The 23,620-nt window shown below is 32.6% G+C and overlaps 3 protein-coding genes across 3 annotated transcripts; 2 read left to right on the forward strand and 1 right to left on the reverse strand.

Annotated features, from left to right (window-relative positions):
* Positions 1-2,199: 2,199 nt before the first annotated feature.
* Positions 2,200-5,006, reverse strand: LOC123655303 (3-oxoacyl-[acyl-carrier-protein] reductase FabG-like). The gene is made up of 2 exons (XM_045591115.1): positions 4,898-5,006; positions 2,200-3,467 (listed from the first exon to the last, which is right to left on the reverse strand). The coding sequence occupies exon 2, from the start codon at positions 3,457-3,459 to the stop codon at positions 2,686-2,688; it is 774 nt and encodes a 257-aa protein (XP_045447071.1). The 5' UTR covers positions 3,460-3,467; positions 4,898-5,006; the 3' UTR covers positions 2,200-2,685.
* Positions 5,007-5,996: 990 nt separating this feature from the next.
* Positions 5,997-11,446, forward strand: LOC123655304 (dnaJ homolog subfamily C member 8). Its single transcript, XM_045591116.1, has 6 exons — positions 5,997-6,271; positions 6,352-6,543; positions 7,209-7,337; positions 8,054-8,161; positions 10,348-10,482; positions 11,106-11,446. The coding sequence occupies exons 1-6, from the start codon at positions 6,218-6,220 to the stop codon at positions 11,220-11,222; spliced, it is 735 nt and encodes a 244-aa protein (XP_045447072.1). The 5' UTR covers positions 5,997-6,217; the 3' UTR covers positions 11,223-11,446.
* Positions 11,447-22,132: 10,686 nt separating this feature from the next.
* Positions 22,133-22,641, forward strand: LOC123655305. The gene is made up of 2 exons (XM_045591117.1): positions 22,133-22,227; positions 22,524-22,641. Exons 1-2 carry the CDS (start codon positions 22,133-22,135, stop codon positions 22,636-22,638), a joined length of 210 nt encoding a protein of 69 aa, XP_045447073.1. The 3' UTR covers positions 22,639-22,641.
* The last annotated feature ends 979 nt before the right edge of the window (positions 22,642-23,620 follow it).

The raw sequence follows: 23,620 nt of genomic DNA on the forward strand, positions 1-23,620 counted from the left end.
TTATATGTTAAATTTTAGTATCCATTGTAATTTTTTAAATTTAGAATACTCATAAAAACTTACCTTATGTTAATATGAGCTTATAATATTAGCATAGCTTAAGAGCCATTTCACAATTTTACGCTCTGCAAGTTTAGGTAAATTTGGTCGCATCGCGCGAGTCGTACGAGCCGCGCGATCTTTGTGCTAGTACGTATAGTGTGACAACCAAAAGACCATCGTGATCATTTTCTGATGTATAATAAAAATTATAACTATGGTATAAAATGTTTTTTACATAATTAATTTGTTAAAAATTTCAAGTATGTTATATAACAACAGTCAATAAATTTAAAATAAAATTAAAAAAATCAATTTTATGAAACAATTTTTTTAAATTGATTTTGTTTTTTCAGTTTACGAATGAATCTAATATTTACGATATGAATAAAAAAGCATTTAATGACATCGACACCGACAAACATATTAATTAACAAATAACAAGACAAACAGATTGAAATGCCTATTTGTATTGATAGTGTGAGAAAATAAAATTAAATTATACATTTGTTTACAGAAATTATCATTATATTATTTTACAGTCATTTTCGTAATATGTTTATTTTATTTATATTTTATTATGAAAGTATCAAATGCGTTTTATCCGCTATAACAACAGGCGCTTGGCGCGTGTGAGCGAAAGAGACGGCTGCGCAGAATTTGGCGTGGACCTTACGAGCGCTAGCGCTCGACTGATTTACCGGGCTTGATGCGTGGAAATATATACTATCTTTTTATTATTTAATATAAAATGTATTAAAAATAATTACATCTTTTAATTATTTTTTTTGTATTCCTTAATGATGTAAGTTTACTTTGATGAAGATAGTTCGTTAAAATTTCTTAGTTTTCTAAAAGAAATATCGCTTTTAAAATTGTACTTATTTGAAAAATATTCGTAACTTTAAATTTTTTTTATCGTTTAATAGAGATACAAATGGAATAAAAATCTATGATAGTGGACAACAAAATTATATTCCACATATTATGATATTTTTTTTAAATGGTTTCAACGTAGAGGTTATTGAAAAGTAGGACTTCAAAGTATACATTGCGACCGTTTACCCAGGGAGGAGGCTGATGAAAAGGTTAATAATTTTATACACATAATATAAATCAAAATTCTGATCTGACTATGGACTACAACAAAGGTTGCTCTATTATATTTCAAGAATATAAATTACATTATTGCATCCAACACTGAGATTAACGACGTCAAAATATTACAATTTCGCGGATTGTTACCGATTTTTGTGAAATGGCTCTTAAGCTACAAAATACAATTTATGTAAATAAGTACGAAAATTTAAATTATACATAATTTATAATTGAAAAATCCTTTTCTGTGATAGTAATAATGTTTTCATTTTTAAATAACACTGGAATGTCTGTTTGTAATATTAAAGTAACCGCATTTAACTAAATTCATATGTTAAAATAACATTTTTTTTATAATTAATTAATTTTTATGTATATGTAAGTAAATGTATTTGGTGTACATGTACGTTTGTGACTATGTTCATATGTATGTTACATAACATTTTTGCGCCCCATCCCACACTTCTTATTTAGTCCTCTGCCCAAAGGTTGCCTGGAAGAGATCGCTGTATTAGCGATAAGGCCGCCTGTTGCAGCTGATGCAAATTTTATTTTTATATTTCATTTGTTATGCTGTTAAAACCTTGTATTAGTGTGCGAAAGTGTAAATAAATAAATAAATAAATAAATTTTTGTCTGTCTGTCTGTTGGTTCCGGCTAATCTCTGAAACGGTTGGACCGATTTAGACGGGACTTTCACTGGCAGATACGAGTAGCTGATGTAATAAGTTTATTTTATAACTGCGAACTGAACAATAATTATTTTGTTAAATTCGACGCGGACGAACTCGCAGTATAAAAAAATGTACAAATAAATAAAACCTTTTTTTTAATTTTCATACTAAATTCTTACTAAGAAAATCAAATAATATACATATATTAAAATAGATTTACAGTGTAGTAGAACTAGTACAATAATTAATTTATGTAAATACAAAAAAAAACGTTGCTATGCGCATAACTCGAGAATGGCTCATCCAATTCGGCTAATTTATTTATTCTTATGTTCCTTAAGGCCTACTACGGAAGGTTTTAATACTAAGAAAAAAATTAAAAAAAAAATTGCGTGGACAAATTTAATTTTTACTATTAACTAGTGACAGAATAAAGTTTGTCCGGGCAGCTAGTTTCTACATAAATATGGCGACCCACTAACTTCACAATCTCTGATTTTTTATAAGTAACCAAAGAGAGTACTGGGAGAACCTTAACTAAAGCTATACCTACTTACATAATGCAATTTTTATTTAAAGGATCTCCTGGCTTCAAGAATTAATATAAGTGATAACTAACTGTAGTATTCAATGAATAAAATTGGGACCTGTACGATGGTGGATCGAAAGCTCGATTCTTATTTTATATTAAAAATATTGAAATTCCAAGTAAGAAATATCGGAAGGAAAAATGTTTTCTAATTATATAGACGAATTAAAAATAAATATATCTATTTAAGTTTTTATTTAACAAAAATTTTAATGTAATTTAATATATATAAAAATTTAGCAATATCAAAAATACCTACGTAGTTTTTATGGTACGTATATTTATTTAACGTGGACACATTGCATGACGACCGCCGTCGACAGGTAATGTAGCGCCAGTAATATTGCTGGCACCGTCGCTTGCCAAAAATACAATGACAGATGACACTTCATGCGCATAACCAGGCCTTCCTATGGCATGGGTTTCAGCACATTTTTTCAAAAATGCTTCATATTGAGCTTCATCCATTCCGCCTTTTTTATGCAAACCAGTTGCTATTACTCCAGGATTGACAGCATTAACACGAACTCCTTTGGCCGCCAATTCAAGGGCTACGCATCTAGTAAACTGGTCCAAGGCCGATTTAGACATGCAATACGCAAGAACATTAGGAAAAGACCTCATACCAGTAACACTAGAAACATTTACAATACAGCCTTTACTTTCAATTAGATGTGGCACAGTTAACATAGTTAAATAATAAGGACCACGAACATTGACGTTCATAACTCTATCGTACTGTTCTAAAGAAGTAGTTTCTATTGTCCCAGATTCTAAAACACCGGCATTATTAACTAATACATCCAGCTTCTTAAAATGATCGATAGTAGCTTTTACAATATTTTCTATGTCATTTTCGTTATTCATATCAGCAATTATTGGCAGAGGTTTTAATTTTGTCGGTGAAATTTCCTCACATTGCTTTGCGACATTATTTAATAAGTCATTTTTTCTTCCTGTTATCACCACACCAGCTCCGAGCTTAGAAAATTCTATAGCAGTTTCTGCGCCTATACCTGAACTTGCGCCGGTGACAAGAACTACTTTACCAGTAAACATGATACCTGATAAAATAAAAAAAGTATTTTAATCTAATATTCCACCCATTTAAATATATATATTACGTTTATTAGACAGTGCATGAATAATTTTTCTACAACTATGCAGAAACAGATTAAATATGTCTAGTCATTTTTGACGATAATTGACTTCGCACAAGTACTCGACAATGCCTCAAGTACTTGAGGTATTATATCAGCAAACTTTAGTCCAATACATTATCTCGATATACATAATTTAAAAAAAAAACTATAATGATAAGTATAAACTATTTTTATGTAATACTAGCGACCCGCCCCGGCTTCGCACGGGTGCAATGCTAATACTAAATATACTACAGAATGCCTTTATTTATGGTATGAAGCTAGCTTATAGCATGGTTATTAACATAATAACAACATTCAAATATGCGTCCTTAGATTACACGTTGTTACAGAATACGTTGAAGAAATAAAGGGTCACTGCTCGTTCCCCGTAGGTAATAGCGTGATAATTTGTAGCTTATATGTTGACCCGACTTCTTAATAATATTCGGGCCAAATTTGAAGTAAATCCATGCAGTACTTTTTGAGTTTATCCCGGACATACATACAGACAAACAGACAAAAATTCTAAAAACTATATTTTTGTCTTCGGTATCGATTGTAGATCACACCCCAAGTATTCTTTTAAAAAAATATTCAATGTACAGTTTTGACTTTCCTACCATTTTATTATATGTATAGATCAGCTTGATTACTAAAAACGTTTTGAAAATGGAATAATACAAAGCAAAGCTAAAGGCAACGCATAAAATGCGAACAGTCTCTGAAGACGAAATCCGACATAACGTAAAGGAAGACGCTCTTTTTTAGTGCCTCTTATGTGTTGAATTAAAACTTTCTTCGTTTTGGGTTGATTATAATTATGTATATGAAGTGAATAAATTTTATTCACTTCTTAATAGTTTTGGGTATATCTTTAATGGTGTTAGGTCCGTGCTTAAAATAAAGATTAGCCGTAAAAACAGCATACATGGATTTAAAAAATTACAAAACAATCATGTTTAACAGTTTCAACATTAGGCTTTCATGCGATCTTTCTAGAGAGAAGATATATACCTGAGATAATACCAGGTGAAACCTAGATCGAACTTCATTGTTTAATTAAACTTCATTGATTAATAAACGTAGTCTGTGCGCGATTTCATTGCACAACAGATATAGGTATGCCGATATACGTATGTATGATTTTCAATACGTATTGAATCATTTTCATTATACACATGAAGGTATATATGCCACCTTATGCCGGATTTCGTACAATAAAATGCTGGCGTCAATGTTAAAGAAAAATATTATTTGGAAAATCATAAACAAATTATAGGCGTTAAGGGTTTAAGGTGATACAGAATGAAAGAAAATTATAAATGTCTTACGTACGTTACGTGTGTATTATGTATTAAAACGAAGAAAATCCACTTCTAGTCTAAGATATAAGTTCGAACTTTAATATCCGGCACTCGGCTGTCGTCTGTACCTAGTACCTACTCCACTCAGATGAGTGATACTGTCAAGTGTCAACTGTGTATCTCCATAGATAAATAATATTTTACAACATCGAGTACGTCTATCGTCTATACATTAAAATTATTCTAATTTATGCTGTCGTCGGTCACACTTACCCCAGCAAGCAAGTCATAGTCGACAACTGGTAATATAATTATAAATTAGATGTCTTAAATATGACTCTTGTAAAAAAATATTTCATACAAAATTCATGATTTCAAAATCTTTAGTTTGATAATGACCCTTTGCAGGGCTTATGTAGGACTTAATATGTTTTTATAACAATTTTTAATACTTACAATGCTTAGATTATTTTAAATCTACGTTAAATAATTAAATTATTATAATGTTATTATGTAGTTATGTCAAATGTTTCTAGTAACACAATCATTATTAGTGTTCTTAGTAATATTAAACGTTATACGGTTACATAGGATGCGTTCCGGTAAACGATCGCAACGATTGTATGGACCTCTCTATCATTTCGCGGTCCACATAAGGCCCGTGGTAATCGAGAGCGATCGCTCGACTTCATAGATAACGTCGCTGTTCGCAACCACATCGCGCCCACTTCGCCCACAAAGTATAGGTTGGTCAAGACTCAAGTTGGCTTTCATTTAAACGTGGTGGAAATTCAAAAAAACAACTGTTAATGTCAAATTGTAAACGTTATCAGAACTTGATGAACTTTACTCAAAAACGCAATGATAAATTCACAGGAATTAATGTTGAATTAAGTTTTATTCAAATCCATGCGAAATATTTTCTTACAACCCCCACAACTGCATGTTTTATCAAGCCGCCATATCATTGCGATAGCACAACGCTTAAATATGCGTTCCACCTGTAAAATTCGCCTACACAGCCCGCGGTATTTTTACGTTCGTGGAAGTTCAGTGGAACGGCAATTTCAGCGGTCGTGATAGATAGCATTACGGGCTTTAAGTAGAACGTAGTGATTATTGTAGCCGCATAAATATCTATGCTCTATATGCGTAGTTATATTAATCTGTGGTCGCTTGTCATTTATTTCATAATCAGTGCTTCGTGATCAGTGTATTAACCAATGATATATTCAACTTCCAAACGTACCTGTTTGTTGTAAAAATTTAACAACTGTTCAGGTGGTTCTCATTTCATGTAAATTATTAAATTCGTGTCAGCTATCACGCTCTGATTCTGTTGGAATGGTTTTGCTTTAGATATTGAAAATGTCGTCTACTACATCAAGCGTGAAAGAATCATTTGAAGACTTTTATTCAGAGGTAAATGTAATCAAAATTCATATGTTTTGTATGTCGCTATTGTTATTATTTTGGTTATTTATGTGCATATTGATTTTTAGGTTAAAGAAATTGAAAAGAGGGATTCAGTTTTAACTCCAAAGCAACAAATAGAAAGATTGCTCCGGCCAGGATCGACATATTTCAACTTAAACCCGTTTGAGGTATTGCAAGTTGATCCAGAGAATAGTTTAGAAGAAATCAAGAAAAAATATCGAAGGCTATCAATACTTGTTCATCCGGATAAAAACATAGTAAGTAACGTGGAATTATATTTCTATCTCAAAAGAAATAACCTAAAAAATAAATAAAAAATTTACAACATAAGATTTTGTAGTTATAGATACGTTTTACATGTCTCATTATTAGTACAACTAATTAAAATAAATTATTATGTTTGAAAATGATAATTCAAATTTTAAAGTGAAACACTGCCATAAACATCTCTTCTCATTTTATTTAAAAAACACATGTAGATAATAACTTACATTTAGAGGAGATCCTAGATTTTTCGCTGAGACGGTGTATCCGTCAACATTTGATTTTTATCCACAGATGGGAACGTTTGCATACCCTGAGCCAACCAGCACTGCTTGTACGTAGGTAAGATATGGTTGCCGTAAGAGATGTTTGATTCATTATACCATTATCAAACATCTAAACAAACAAATTAATCTATATTCTAAAAAATAACAGTTATAATTGAATGTAATACTTAATTGCGTGTAAGAGTTATATTTGTATTTAATTATATTACATGAAGTTAAAATAAAAATAAAATATATATTTCTATATAAAATATTATCTGGAATTAACATATGTTATTTGAGGAGATGATAGAGCTACCCCAAAGTGTCATTGTGTTCATAACAAATAATATTATTGGTTTAAAATTAGATGATACTTCTTTGACTTTTAGGATGATTCGGAACGAGCCCAACAGGCGTTTGAAATTATAAATAGAGCCTGGAAAACATTAGAAAATGAAGAAACAAGAAAAAAATGTTTGGATATATATGAAGAAGCAAAAGAGCGCACGGATCACATGGTAGGTTTTATTTTAACAAGTAAAACTGTGCCTCACAATTCATGTCACCAACATGCAGTATCCGCCAACCCATAATGGAGCAGTGTGGCAGATTAAGCACCAATCCTTATCCTACATGCTTAAAGATGCCTAAGCCCAGCAGTGGGATGTATCAGGCTGATTCATTACAATTTATGCATTAATCATAAAATTCACTGTTTGTTGTAATGATATCTATCTTCTATATAAATAATAATTTTACTGGTTAAAAAAAATGAATGTTGCTAAGCGCATAACTCGAGAATGGCTCGACCAATTCGGTTAATTTATTTTTTTGTATGTTCCTTAAGGCTCACGGAAGGTTTTAATACTAAAAAAATTAAGAAAAAGAAATATTTTTACTACTAACTATTGATAGAACAAAGTCTGCCCGCGGCAGCGGCAGCTAGTATTCTAATAATAATATGATGTTTAATGCGTATATCAGTTGTTATTTTTTCTGTAATGATCTGTTTTTGAGTTAGGTTATATGCTGTAAATGGTTTGGCCATTGATATCAGGAGTCTTTAATAAAAGTTTTAATTTATTTAGCTTACAATAATATATTATTTTCAATCTTATTTGTTGATTATATCTGTTAAATTTAAAAAAAAATATTACCTACTTTCAAATAATAGCAATAAAGCTTAATATAACATTGTTGTATTTTTAAGTTAAACATGTTTTAATAATTGCAGATTGAACAGAAACGTAAAAAGCAGAAGAAAGATGGCCGAATAGCTGAAGGCATACCAGAAGATGATCCAGAAAAGTATAAACATGCAGTTTATGTTATGACTATGAAGGTTTGCATTTTATAATGACTGTATAGATGGGTGTTAATAAGATTTTGAAGAGAAATTTGTTTTTCTTTTTTTTAATATATTTATACATCATTACAGCCTATACAGTTCACTGCTGGACATAGGCCTCCACAAGTTTACGTCAAAAATAACGTGAACTCATGTGTTTTGCCCATAGTCACCACGCTGGGCAGGCGGGTTGGTGACCGCAGTACTGGCTTTGTCGCACCAAAGACGCTGCTGCCCGTCTTCGGCCTGTGTATTTCAAAGCCAGCAGTTGGATGGTTATCCCGCCATCGGTTGGCTTCTTAATTTCCAAGATGGTTGTGGAACCTTGTTATCCCTTAGTCACCTCTTACGACACCCACGGGAAGAGAGGGGGTGGCTAAATTCTTTAGTGCCGTAGCCACACAGCAATATATTTATACACAATGGGTAATATAATAATGTGTTTAAAGAAAAGCCAAAAATAGTTAAATATTTAATTAAGTTTGGAATAAGAAATAATCTTGTTCGATAAGGTCATCAAGTTAACAACTTAGTAAAGCAAGTTATCATTAATTACTTATAAAAATAATTATTTTGAGTTTTAACTATCATTATCATCACACCACTATGAAATAGCAGTATCTAAGATGTACTTACTGTAAGTGGCCGTTTGCCCTTTTTTCTTTTCTTCCTATGTACGGGTTGTATCATAATGCCAAAGAACTGTAGCTATATGTGCACAACAACTTACCACTCGTGCACCTACATTATACAATCAGTAGCACCCACAAATTGGTGGAGAGAAGCAGTTATTATAACATTTAATCCATGCGTTTTATATTTTTGAAGATGAATGTCGCAACTGTAATTAAACATAGATAATGTCATGCCTTTCTTTATGGATATAGTTTGAACAGCCCTAAATTGTCAAAATGTTTTTCTGTATAACTCATAGTCTGTTTAATCTGATAAACACCAATAGTTAAATTATGCAGCACTGTCATAGTCAATTGTTGAAGATCTTTTAAAATACTTGCATGTAGTGTGTCCCAAACTACTCGACGTTTCATACAGTTTTCTTATTCAATTAAGTTTTTTATCTAATTTGGATTGATTATATGTACATAATGACCAATAATATCTGAGAGTTCAGAATAAACTGACTTAACACCATATCAATTATCGACCATTTGACGGCATTTGACATAACTTAAATCTAAGGTACCTTAAAAAAAAGAAATTTTGCGAAGATTTCTTTATGAAGAAATCTATGAAATCTGTTGAACCAAAAATTACCATGCATACATAACTAATAATATGACATATACATATATCAAAATACATATTAATCAAACAGGCATTTTAACAATTTACATGTTGTGATATTTTAATTATTAAACTATTTTTAATCACAGTGACTAACATACAAGCACACTGGACCAACGCTATTAATTATATAATTATGTTACTGAGATTGCACTGATGGGTAAAAAAGTAAAAGCTGCCAAAATGATCCATTTTCCACAAAAATACCTAAAACTATTCAAATTCTAAGCAAAAACAAAAATATTAATGAAAGATATTGTGCAAAATGCACAAAGTTTGTAGTCTAGTATTAAAAAAATGTAGTAATAAGGGTCTGTGCTGTTATTTAACATTGGTTATTGACGCCCATCTTTTTATGACACCTTGCACAATAATTAAATACTTTAAAAATGTAGGGAAGGGATTGGTTTTTATTAACAACCCATTTTTATTTTGCTTAGAAGAAACAGGATTGTGACACCATTCAGGCGGAGTTAATGTCAAAATCCTGTAAAAACTGTGTAAATAAATATTTATGTTTTAACTACATACATGATTGACTGTAGGCAACTTAATGCTTGTGTAAATGACAATTTATAATATTTTTTGGAGATAATGGATATTTATTACCAAACCTACTGAACCAATTGACATCTATAGTTTGTATACATAGCTAACTTTGTATACCAACTATCAAATGATTAGTGGAAATAAACCATTCAGATAAGCAAAATAGGGATCAAACGAATAACCGCCAAAACAATAGCCAACTCTGAGACTGCTGCCCAAACATGTTGCCAAATCAATTTTAATAAAAAACTAGATACATTCTTAATATTTAATTGCCACTCACAGTTGTATACTTTGTATACATTAATACTGCTCTTTTTATACAGTTGTTTGCTGATATGGAACGTAAGCGTCAACATTTAGAGACTCGTGATATGGAAGAAAGAAAACGTAAACGTGAAGCGGAAATTGAACAGGAGGAACAAATGTCTTTTGAAAAAGAATGGGCTAAGAACTTTGAGGTAATTTTATAATCGATATATATATAAGATATACTAGCTGACTCGGCAAACGTTGTCTTGCCGAGTCAGCGAGGTGGTAGAATTTAGGGTTGTATGTATTTTTCAATGCCAAATCATAATAAAATAAAAAATAAATAATTTATCAAAAAAAAAATTCAAATAATTGAGGGTGGACTACCCTTAACATTTAGGGGGATGAAAAATAGATGTTGTTCGATTCTCAGACCTACCCAATATGCACACAAAATTGCATGACAATCGGTCAAGCCGTTTCGGAGGAGTTTAACTACAAACACCACGACACGAGAATTTTATATATTAGATATAAATAAATAGAATATCTTATTGTTGGGATAAAATTGAATGGGTGTATTTAATTATAGTGGAATAAAAGCAGCCCTGTAAGCCTTTGCTATTGATGACGTATTCTTAATTGATATTCAATGTGGAGATATTGTTGTGGTTTAAAGCTTTCTCAACTTATTATTGCTTTATTTATATTCAAAGGCTACTGTAGTTTTAACCAAAGTAATATTTACAAAAGTTTTCAAATACATAAAGTGTGATGTTAATAAAATTAAACAATTCTATAATAATTATGTAAATTATTGCTATAATTCTAGGAGTCACGTCAAAACCGCGTCGATAGTTGGAAGAGCTTCCAATCTGGAAGCAAAGAGAAGAAAAAGAAAAAAATAATGGGGTTCAAACCTCCCAAGCCCAAACCGGAGAGTAGATAACTTTAGTCTAAGGTACCTTAAATAATGTAGTTTAAAGTTATCTTTATGAAGAAATCTATGAAATCTGTTGAACCAAAATTACCGTACATAGATAACTCATGGATCATATTATATATCATTGACATACACGACGAAAATACACACATAAATAAAGCAGGCCTTTAACAACTTATATGTTGTAATGTTTTGATTATTAAAAAAATTTTAAACATATTTGACTAAAAGTAAATGACTTTGTTTTGAATTTAATTTGTATATTCGTGATATATTTATTTGAGATTACAGTTTTCATAGATTATTATTAGTATCGTAAAAAATCTCAATCACTATAATTTTCTTTGATAGTTTAAAAAAATATACCCTAAACAGTGTTAGAAAAAGAAATAAAAAAAATTCGCAATTCTTTTTTATATGACTAGGTCGGCAAACAAGCATACGGCTCACCTGATAGTAAGCGATTACCGTAGTTTAAAAACGTCTGCAACACAATAAGCATCGCAAGCGTGTTGCCGACCCTATCTCCAATCAGCAGCATCTCCATGAGCTCTGGTCACCTTACAACACAATACTGCTTGAAAACAGTATTATTTAGCTGTGGTCTTCTGTAAGGTCCAGGTACTATCCCAGTCGGGCTGCTCCATATTTTGTGCAGGAAATTTCCTGCTGTGCCCTACCTCAGTTAATACATATTCACTTTGAAAGTCAAAATATTTTAAATTCATGATACATATCGTACTAATAATACAATAGTACATTAATTCAAAATAGATTATTTTTCAGAATCGGAAGAACCGGATAATCACTCTCTTATTATAGGTAGAAAACTAATGAATGCTTTGGTTTTTTTTAGTAAAATTCAAGCAATTGTCTTTTTACCCATAATGAAGAAAAAAATACTGATACAGAAATTATTTAAAGCTTGAAAGTCATATACAGCAACTATTGTTTTAATTAATAATATAAATATTTAAAACATACACACACGGTCGCCTGTTCTTAAAGTAAGCAACTTAATGCTTGTGATATAGGTAACAGCCGACTGGTATATAGCTACATTTGTTGTTGCTGGACCTGTGTATAAGACCGTGGTCCGTTCCGTGGTCGTAAGTAAAGATGACGCAATATTGAGACCTCCCCGGCTTCGACAGTCGGTCAGTGATAAATAATTTTTTTTAACGTCATCTCTTATTCATTTTTTACAGTATCTCAATGATTGTTTTAATCATCTTTGGATGTTTGAATTTCACGTTTGAGCATAATGATAAGTCAAATTCGATAATTTTTGAGTTAAAACACAGTTGTATTATTAGTGCGATATAATTTTTATTAGGTTTTTATTAATACTTCGCATATACTTACAACTAGGGCGTACATTAATATTTTCATTTCGTGAAATTTTTGTTGTATAAATCCACTGAATAAAAAAATGCACCATTGTATTGTGTAACAAACAAATGATTAATTCTAATTACATTTATTGTCAGTTTGGCTACCGTATTGTATTTGTTCATTACACAAGTGTTAAATTGAATTAAATATAACCTTTTCCACATTAATTCGAATTTAACATTATTACAATTAGTATAAAATATTTTTACTGTAAACTTGATGTATGATATAATGAAATTTTCTCTTATATCGAAATGTCTGTTTACAACTTATGGATAATGCAACCGTCCAATACGAATTGTTCATTCTTTTCCTTTAACTGTCTTAATACTTCAAATGTAAAAATATAAATGCGTACTTGTCTGTTTTTACAATTTCTCTAGTACTTGTATTACTCACTTCATAATTTTTACATTATATTTTGTCATCATTTGTGAAAAATATTAAAGTGACTGATAGTAAGCAATGAAGTAGAAACTAACCTTACCTAACCTAACCTAATGGTATATTCACCATTACCCGTTATTACCTATGAGTGCGTACACTGCTCATAATAATTATTAATGCCGTAATTTCGACCCAATTTTGTTTATTTTTTACTATTATAAAAATTAATAATTTTGTTATATTGTCTTTGACATCAGATCGTCATACTATGTTATGTTATAAAATTTTCTCTGTATAAAAATAAAATTCTTACAGATCTAATAATGTTAAAAAAATTATTTGTCTTGTTTACCTACTACATATTAGGTAAAATACTAGTTTTAAGTTATTGACATAATTAATTACTGATTTAGATTAGGCAATAAATATAAAAAAAAACTACCGTTGTTGTTTTTTTTTTATCTTTTTCTCTTTCAACAATCGTTTTACTCAGCACAAGTTATTAATAAATTTGTCTTATAATAGAACTAAAATAGCTTATTAAATTCTGTGTTAGCAATAGACTAAGATAGAATTTGTAATTGTTTTTAATTCCAATTTGTCATCATAACAGATTGTATAAGCCGTCCTCCAGATACTGACGATATATGCGAAGTGGTTGGAAGAAGTTAGAAGTCGAGAACTGAAGACCGAGCTCAGTTGCGTGTCATTGGAGAGACCAGCAGTTGAAGCTGTCCCACATTTTAGCGTTAAATCACGTCCTTACTGTAAAATGACACCGAATTTTAAAATTGATACGAATTAGATAACAAAAAATAGTAGCTCATATACACTCCCTCTACCCTAATTTTAGCTATACCGACCCCAAGCATAGCCCGTTCGACGCACGTCGAGCGACTTTAAATTTGTGTACTAGTCTCCTCGTCAGTGTGCACGTCTCGGCACTGTATGTTAAAACAGACACATTGCTCGAAGACTTTTACCTTCAAGGATTGCGGAATCTTCGAAGTAAAGACTCGACGAAGCCTGCCATCTACCGATACCGGTCACGGTATGACTTATTTGTTAAACATAACTTCCGTTTTGTCTAAATTCATACCGAGAGTGACTGGTGGGGGGGCGTTAGCGCAACTGTCACAGCACTGGTTTGTGGCGGTTGCGGGTTCGATTCCCCCACATGACAAACATTTTTATTGGCCATATAGATGTCTCTGTGGTCTTTGTGGGTCTCTCCATTGTGCCTCGGAGAGCACGTTAAACCGTCGGTCCGTGTTGTTACCTATCATGTACACCTGATAGCGGTCGTTATTCATAGTAGGGAATGAATCCGCATTTGAGCAGCGTGGTATGTCCAGCAGTGGGATATTACAGGCTGAAGCGAAATATATTCGGCAGATTATACAAAAGACAAGAATATAATTAGCCGCTGTGTATGGCATTTGTGGAGTACGAGAAAGCCTTTGACTCTGACGAGACCTGGGTTGTCCTGGATTATCTGCAGAGATATCCATATTGACAGATTACATATCGATGTACTGAGATGTATGAACGACACGGCGACGATGACATTTTTCGCCGACCGCGACGTGGGGTAAGACAAGGAGATGTAATATCACCGAAACTGTTTACCAATGGATGTCTTAAAGACCTTGGACTGGTGGGAACGAGGTATCAACGTCAACGACGAATACATTTAAACGAAAAACGGCTATTATATTATAGCACAAACAATTATATTATGATGGACTTCAACATTTTAAATGTACATTTTAGATGACAGCAAAAGTACTCGAGAACCACTTGAAAAATTAAGCTGTTTTTAACCGACTTCCAAAAAAAGGAGGAGGTTCTCAATTCCATTGTATTTTTTTAATGTATGTTACCTTAGAACTCTAGACTGGGTGGACAAAATCCAATGTTTTTTTTTTTAGTCGAAAGGTGTTGCGTGTCATCTAGTCGCATTTAAATTTAATTGAGATCGGACAAGTACTTTTCGAGTTATATCTAATAATGCGTATTTACTTGACCATGTTTTCGTCGACCTACGTTGTATTATACCGCATAACTTTTCACCGGGTTTACCGATTTCGATGATTCTTAGTTAATCGGAAGCTGATGACTAATTGTTGAGTATTTGATAACGCGTATTTACTTTTTTTCGTGTACTTGTCGATGTAATTGAAGCCGGTTTTATTTTAGTTTGCATACACAATTATTTTATGTCAGGAGACTATTAATAAAATAAACTAAGGAAATAACTATAGATTAAAGGAAAAATTACTTGCTTGGTTAAAATGCTTGGATTACAACGCTACAGAGAATGTTTTAATAACAGTTAAACAATAACCATTGACTGACGTGATATACACAGATATATATACAGACACAAACACATACACACAGTAATAAATTGTGAACAATTAAACACACATGGCACATGTTTTCCATCTAATATTTAAAATTATTAATGTTAATGTTAGCTAGTTTTGATTTTTTTCGTACCATTGAATTGATAATAATTAGTTCTTAAGGGCATAATTTGTTATTACATATATTAAAGGGATACTGGCTTCTGCAACACAGTGCAAACTAGTGCAGGAGTCAGGGTAATCTGTATTGTATAATTTATGATTGTGTCCAATAAAGATTATTATTATTATTATTAATTAAGAAGCCTATTGAATATGAAGGCTGAAAAATTCTTCAGTTATTTACAATAAATATGTTTAGTTTATACAATAATAAAATATCGTGATGTGAATGAATCAGAGATATCTGTCATATTGCAAGAATCAATTCAACTATTTTTTTTTTTTTTTATATCACTAGTTCGGCAAACAAGCGTACGGCTCACCTGATGGTAAGAGATTACCGTAGCTTATAGATGCCTGCAACACCAGAAGCATCGCAAGCGCGTTGCCGAACCAATCCCCATCCCCCCAGGAGCTCTGGTCACCTTACTCACCAACAGGAACACAATACTGCTTAAAAGCAGTATTATTTAGCTGTGATCTTCTGTAAGGTCGAGGTACTTCCCCAGTCGGGCTGCTCCATATTTTGAGCAGGAAATTCATGCTGTGCCCTACCTCAAATTGAACTTATCATCTTTGTATGGTCGAATATGGTAAGTATAAGCTGCAAACATCTATGGCTGCAAACAATAGATTTGAGGGAAACTCATCAAGAGTAGTGCTTGGAGGCGTGTCCTTTTGGATTTTCCAAATAATTTATGATTTTTTGACCCCTTCCCCATTCTTGTCACACCAACTCTCGCCTAGTGTGACGTCAAATATTTTGCATTTTTACACCTATAAGTTAGTATTAATGAATTAAATCATCTATTTCGACATTATTTTTATTTCCATTAAAATTATTTTTCAATAAGTAAAAGTAACACCAATCCAGCATAGGTATGAAAAATAAGATTATTTTAATACTAACATTTATACATATTCTAGTGTGTCGTAAATAGTGGACAATCCGTTAACTGGGGGTAGAGCCTTGATGTCGAAATTCAAGCAAATGTATTTTTTTTGTCAGGGTTGCCAACACTGTAAATATTGTAGGTAAATATTTTTGCCGCGTTGGCGCAACGGTTACAGCCATGGATTGTACCTGTTGCGCTGGCGGCTGCGAGTTCGATCCCCGCACATGACAAACATTTGTATTGGTCATGCAGATGTTTGCCGTGGTCCTGGTGTTTGTGCAGTCCTTGTGGGTCTCCCCACCGTGCCTCGGAGAGCACGTTAAGCTGTCGGTCCCGGTTGTTATCATGTACACCTGATAGCGATCGTTACTCGTAGTAGGGAATATATCCGCCAACCCGAATTGGAGCAGCGTGGTGGATTAAGCTCTGATCCTCCTCCTACATGGGGAAAGAGGCCTATGCCCAGTTGTGGGATATTACAGGCTGAAGTGAGAGGTAAATATTTTTGTTTAAAAAAAATCTACCCCGACTAGTAATTTGGTCATAATTTTTACAATAAATTTAATATATTAAAGGTATTTTAGTGTACTTTTTTATTTTACTCGGGAATACTTGTTGTTGTTGTGTAATGAAATTACTATTTCAGGCATTATTTATTCTAAACTCATGAAAATTAGCGTAACAAGTTATTATTATTTTTATTCGTTACTTTTTGTCAAGACTTAACCATTGTTTGGAAAAAAAAATGTAATGCACTAGAATTGCCCAGTATTTAAAAAAAATGCTGTGTAGTTTCTAAAAAGGTATAACAATTAGTGCTTGACAAACAAAATTACTTTGTAGGAGCGAAAGAACTTATCACGGTCGGTAAGTTCGTTTTGTATCATTAGCATTTGTGTCACTTAAAGTTAGGATAAAAAAACAAAGATTTTTATACTAAAAATGCATTTATTTATTCATTCAGATTAATGGCATTTATTACATCAAACTAAATGTTCATAATTGTGTTTGCAGGCAAACGAAGAAAAACCGACTTCAATTATATCGACAAGTAATACAACGTAGGTAGACGAAGAAATAGTCAAGTAAATACGCATTATCAAAGATTACTCCAAAAGTTGTAATCAGATTTCGATGAAATGAAAAATTTAAATGTGACCACATGATAAACATCGGCTTTCGATTAATTCAAAAATCATCAAAATCTAAATCGGTTATGCGGATTTTCGAGAGTTTCCTTCGATTTCTCTGGGATCCTATAATCAGATACTGGTTTCCTTATCATGGTACCAAACTAGGGATATCTCCTTTCCACCAAAAAAAGAATTATCAAATTCGGTTCATAAACGATATATATATACGGTCGAATACCTCCATAATAATACGTCCTCCTCTTTTTGAAGTCGGTTAAAAATGGTAGCAATGCAGGATCGGCATCGCCTTATAAATGATCTTTTGTTACGGCGTGCATAGCCTACTCTACTGTCGACACTGCTTAATTGTAAACTTTTTCTTTAATGCATCCTCAATAAAAAAAATCCAGAGGGTACAGGTCAGGCGATCGTGGTGGCCATTAAGTTGGATCCAAGCGCCCAATCCACCTATATATATGTGTCGTTTAAATATTCCGCACCATTTCATCTCTTGTCTCCAGTGATAAATTTTGCAGCAGCTCTGGCATAAAATAATAGAATGAGTTGCCAGCAACATTAAATGCTGAAATGTATTCAAATTTTTTACAAAACCCTGCCTATTTACTATAATTAATTATTTAATTAGTCATTTTTGTTCCTGATGAAATTTATTACACCATTAGCTTTACAATTTTTACACGGTGTGGCAAAATTAGTAAATGCAGTGATATATTAAATTGACGTATTTACGCTTATTGATTTTATATATTTACTACCCGCGTGGCTACGGCATTAAAGAATATAGCCACCCCCTCTTCCCATGGGTGTCGTAAGAGGCGACTAAAGGATAACAATGTTTCACTACCATCTAGGAACTTATAAAGCTGACCGATAGCGGGATAACCATCCAACTGCTGGCATTGAAATACGAAAACCGAAGACGGGCAGCAGCGTCTTCGGTGCGACAAAGCCAGCCCTGCGGTCACCAACCCGCCTGGCCAGCGTGGTGACCATGGGCAACACACATGAGTTCACGCCATTTTTGTTTGAAATTGTGGAGGCCTATGTCCAGCAGTGGAATGTAATAGGCTGAAATGATGATAGCTGTGCCCGCGAGTTCGTCCGCGTGGAAGTTAAGAAAAAAGTTGTTGTTCAGTTCGCAGTTATAAAATATATAAATTTCTAAAATAAAAGCCTAAATTACTCCTTATTACATCAGCTATCTGCCAGTGAAAGTTCCGTCAAAATAGGTCCAGCCATTTCAGAGATTAGCCGGAACAAACAGACAGACAAAAATTGTAAAAAAATATTATATGTACCGTGTATACATCGGCATGCATTTAGTAAAAAGCAGTTATTTTAATATTACAAACAGACATTGCAATTTTATTTATTTGTATACATATTTAATGTAGCTAGCATATTTATTCGTTACCTTAGATTAATAAATTGGTTACCTTATTTGCCTCTTACGATAACGTCTTATTTATAACTATATATATTAACTATAAGCAACTGTTTGCAAATAAAACCTTTTTTGTCTTCCTAACGCAAGAACAAGTGACACTACTGTAGCGCTAAGACCTTTTTATTCTTATAGTTGTTTGAGTTTAACTTTGAGTTTTTTTTATACTTTTTTATTAGCTATAGATACCAAAAAAATTTATAACTTAAAATTTCGTTTGCACACTTGATACTTTCTCGAGTACAAATGCGCTATAAAATATGACAAAAACAATCCAATAGCTGGCACAAGACAAAATGACTTTATTCAAAAATTAATAATTTTCAAAGATGTCTTGACTTAATGATTGACACAAAAACAGCATTATGTTATCAAGATTATTAACCATTCGAAAAGGATTTTCCATATTAATACACAGTAGAAAATTAGCAAATAAACCATGTAAGTAACTTATTATTTTTAAAATAAAAACAAAAATATGTAATGGAAGAATTACTGATAAGGTATATAATTGTCTATGAACATTATTAAAATTTCAAACATTTTTATAATGATTTCTATATTCTCTACACGCTAAAAATACTTAAATTTTAATCATATAGGGTAAAACCGGGATAGATGCCGCACTTTTTGAAATAGTCACCTAATTTTAAAAATATGATTTTTATACGAATAATTTTTATTAATGTAGCTAGCTCAATCCTTTATGTTGAATTATGACTATTTTTTTTCAACCTAGCCAATGCAGATTAAGCAGAAATTAGCTTTTCGTGAACCCTTTTTTTTGAGGATAGATGCCTACCTATATGGATAGTTGCCCCGCCATGAAAATAGTGAGTAGGATAGATGCCCTTTAAACCGTGTAAACGAAAAACCCAAACCAAATGTTAGGTTAGGTTAGGTTAGTTCTACTCCTAAAACATCGATTGTCTCCAATAAACATTGGCCATAGCAATGAAAAAATTTTGTGTTTTTTTTATATCTTTTAATTGTTATAATTAGAATATAATTTTTATATCACACTGATTATTATACCTAATTAAATTTTTAGAGCCTTTGTTTAACTAAAAACTAAATTATATATATATATATATATATATATATATATATATATATATATATATATATATATATATATATATATATAATTAAATTTTACAAGCATTTATTCATCATCATCTTCCTGCCTTTATCCCACTTTTTCGGTCTGCCGATCGCTCTTTGCCCTTCGACATTCATCCTTAACATTCTTTTACCAACATAGCGTTCATCCCTCCTCATTACATGCCCATACCATGCTAACCTATTGCTCCTCATTTTCTCTGTCACGGGTGCTACTTTCAAACTTCCTCTTATATACTCATTTCTAATCCGATCTTTCCTCGTTACTCCACACATCCATCTTAGCATTCTCATCTCGGCTACGTGCACTCTTCTTTCATCCGTCACTTTTGTTGCCCAACATTCTGATCCATACATTACGACAGGTCTTATGATCGTTTTATAGATTTTACCCTTAAGTTTAAGGGGCATTCGTGGATCACAAGCTGTTCCAGAGACCTGTCGCCATTTCATCCATCCCGCATTTATTCTATTTTTCACGTCACGGTCTATGGTGCTGTCATTTTATATTAATGACCCAAAGTACCGGAAGTCGGAGCAGACTGGTAGGGTTACACCTTCCAAGGAAATATGAGAAAAACTGGACAAACCGCTGAAATTGCAGAATAAGTGCTCGGTTTTTAGATCTACTTATTCTCAATCCCGCGCCCTCCAGTCTTTCCTGCCATTTTCCCAGTCTACTCTGTACCTCAAGAGCATTATCTCCGACAAGAACAACGTCGTCAGTAAACAACATACACCAGGGTGCTTCCTCCTGTATGTCTGATGTTAGAACATCCATTACTAGGAGGAATAAATACGGGCTTAAAGCCGACACCTGGTGCAAACCTACAGCCACATTGAACTTGCCAGTTACTCCGGCTTCGGACCGGATGTGGGTGCTAGCTCTATCATACATCGCCTGAACGAATCGTACATACTTCTCTGGCACTCCTTTCCCTTTCATAGCCCACCACAGAACCTTACGGGGGCTTATCGTATGCCTTTTCCAGATCCACGAACACCATATGTAAGTCTTTTTGTGCGAGTCAATATTTTTTGGCAGAGTTGGCGGAGTGCAAATATGGCGTCCGTAGTTCCCCGGCCCGGCATAAATCTAAATTGGTTCTGACATTCTTCTCTCATTCGTCGCGCTATCACTTTCTCCCATATCTACAAGCATTTATTCAACAAAAGTATAAATTCTTAATTGTTGGTCTAAAATATTCATATCAAGTGTCAACATGCACATTGCACAATCATACTTTCTCATCGAAAGCTGACCGTAGGTTTTCTATAGTCCAAGAACATACTCGAGCTCGCATTTCTTCCTTTCTTTTATATTTTCGTGGCATAGTTCTGCTAGAATCAGTAAAACATCGAAACATAAATATACGTAAATACATAAAAAATATAACAGACACAAAAAAAAATTATACATATAAACTTACTATGAAGGGATAGATGCCCCTAAGGGCACCTATACCTCAAAAAATCAGGGCAACTATCCTTTGCGATTGGGATAGATGCCCACGTATTTTTTAAATAAATTATAAACAAAATAGCATCTATTTACAACAGACACACTCACACATGCAGACTCAACCACCCAGTATATAGACGTGATAAAAAATATAACGGAATTTATTACTATTTATAAAATTATACAACCTTAAATATTAACCTTTAAAACTTTGACGTGTTTGTAAATTTCGCCACGGAGAAAATTACACACACGATCCAAACGCGTCCTTGCCACACGAATATCTGTGGATATCTGAGGTACGGGGTGACTTCGACTCCTACTTATGCGATTAATTTTTATTTGTGAGTTCGGGATGTTAGGTTTTTAGAACATGAGGCATCTATCCCACTGCGGCATCTCTCCCGGTTTTACCATAAATCATAAATAAGTAAATATTTGTAACAGGCAATTATTAATACTTAACAATAAATCACTTAAATTCACGATTTGTTTTTTTATTTACCAGCTCGATGTCCACCTCACATGAATGAGTTACCCGTGCCCTGCGGACCATGGGATCCTTGGTACAGACAGAAACAAAGCTTTTATATGAAGCATTTCTTATTTGGATTGGCATGGTATGAAATTATTATTTATTTAGACATGTCTAGGAATTAACGATTCAGGCTATAACATCCCACTGCTGGGCATAGGCCTCTTTCTCCATGTAGGAGGAAGGAAAAGTTTTGTATTAAGTTTTTTTGATGCCAGACGTTTCGGATACTTTACAGCAACCATTGATACGGGAGCAGTCCTCCTTATTAGGCCGCGATCAAAACCAACAAAATTGTATCATCATAATGAGTGTATTCGCGTAAACATTAGAAAACAATAGTTAAGTATAATTGTATCTAAAGCATTTTATTTCATTTAGGTTACTATTTTCATTTGGTATGGCTGTTTACACGGATAGCTTATACCTTAATTGGGGACCTCCTGATTTCCCATCACCTCCTAGCGATATGGTGGACGAATGTGAAGACCCGTAAGCTCTTTTTACAAAGCACTAAATGTTTTTTTTATGTTTTACACATTAAACTATTATTTTAATTGTACATTTATATAGGCGAACAAACTTAAGACAATTGTTTCACCTGAGACAAAACTGTATCTTTATGACAATTATGTGTAACATGTCCGTTTATTTACTTGTTTTATTGTGGTGTATGAGGATCTAATAGATAATAGTTAGACCTTAAGTTCGACAGGCGAAATGTGATTGTTTGAAATTAATTGATTTGTAGTTTTATTTTTAACTGATGTGAATTGATTCTGGTCTATTTGATCTTGTAGTAACGCAACCGTTTGTATTATGTAATCTTAGACAATGGAGTGCAGCTTTGTGAAAATAATGATAAATTGAAAGTTTCTGTCCATTTGACCGTGTCTTAGAATAATTGTTAGTTGTAACTCTAATCTAGTTTGAAGTCTAGAAGAAGTGATATAATAGCCAGCCAGAAAACATATGCTTTCTCATAATTAAGCTGTAGGTACGGAATTTTTACGTACGATTTTTTTTTTAATTTAAATTATGACTAATATTGATAGTTATTGTACGGGGTGGAGTGTGATTCGTATGGTGGACCATATAGTATCAATCCGTTGTCTCAGTTGGTCACGAAATAAATATTTTTTATTAAGTATATTATTTTATTACATATAAGCCCATTGCCCCAGAGTTAAGTTCTAAAATAACAAGGGTTTCTATACATTGTTATTATAAAAAGTACTAATTTCTCTGTATTTACCTTGTGAGGTTTTGGTATTGTGAAGTAATAAAAACCAAATAAATAATACACTCAATGAAATTTTGAAAACAATATCAAATTTAATACATAAACAAGAATTATGTATTTCTGCATACAAGTTTTCATCTATATATTTACATTTAAACACATATTTTGCCTAACTTATTTCTTTGACAGTTTATCTTAAAATTGATACATTAAAAATAAGCAACCAAAATAAAAA

This window comes from Melitaea cinxia, chromosome 7, assembly GCF_905220565.1.
Source record: "Melitaea cinxia chromosome 7, ilMelCinx1.1, whole genome shotgun sequence".
In the NCBI taxonomy this organism is placed as follows: domain Eukaryota; kingdom Metazoa; phylum Arthropoda; class Insecta; order Lepidoptera; family Nymphalidae; genus Melitaea; species Melitaea cinxia.

Excerpts from the sequence above, each read along its gene's own strand:
- LOC123655303 (XM_045591115.1), bottom strand. The coding sequence starts at position 3,459 with ATGTTTACTGGTAAAGTAGTTCTTGTCACCGGCGCAAGTTCAGGTATA.
- LOC123655304 (XM_045591116.1), top strand. The coding sequence starts at position 6,218 with ATGTCGTCTACTACATCAAGCGTGAAAGAATCATTTGAAGACTTTTAT. Across the intron at positions 6,544-7,208 it reads TTCATCCGGATAAAAACATA|GATGATTCGGAACGAGCCCA; the intron begins GTAAGTAACGTG and ends TTTGACTTTTAG. Across the intron at positions 7,338-8,053 it reads AAGAGCGCACGGATCACATG|ATTGAACAGAAACGTAAAAA; the intron begins GTAGGTTTTATT and ends TAATAATTGCAG.
- LOC123655305 (XM_045591117.1), top strand. The coding sequence starts at position 22,133 with ATGAATGAGTTACCCGTGCCCTGCGGACCATGGGATCCTTGGTACAGA. Across the intron at positions 22,228-22,523 it reads TTCTTATTTGGATTGGCATG|GTTACTATTTTCATTTGGTA; the intron begins GTATGAAATTAT and ends TATTTCATTTAG.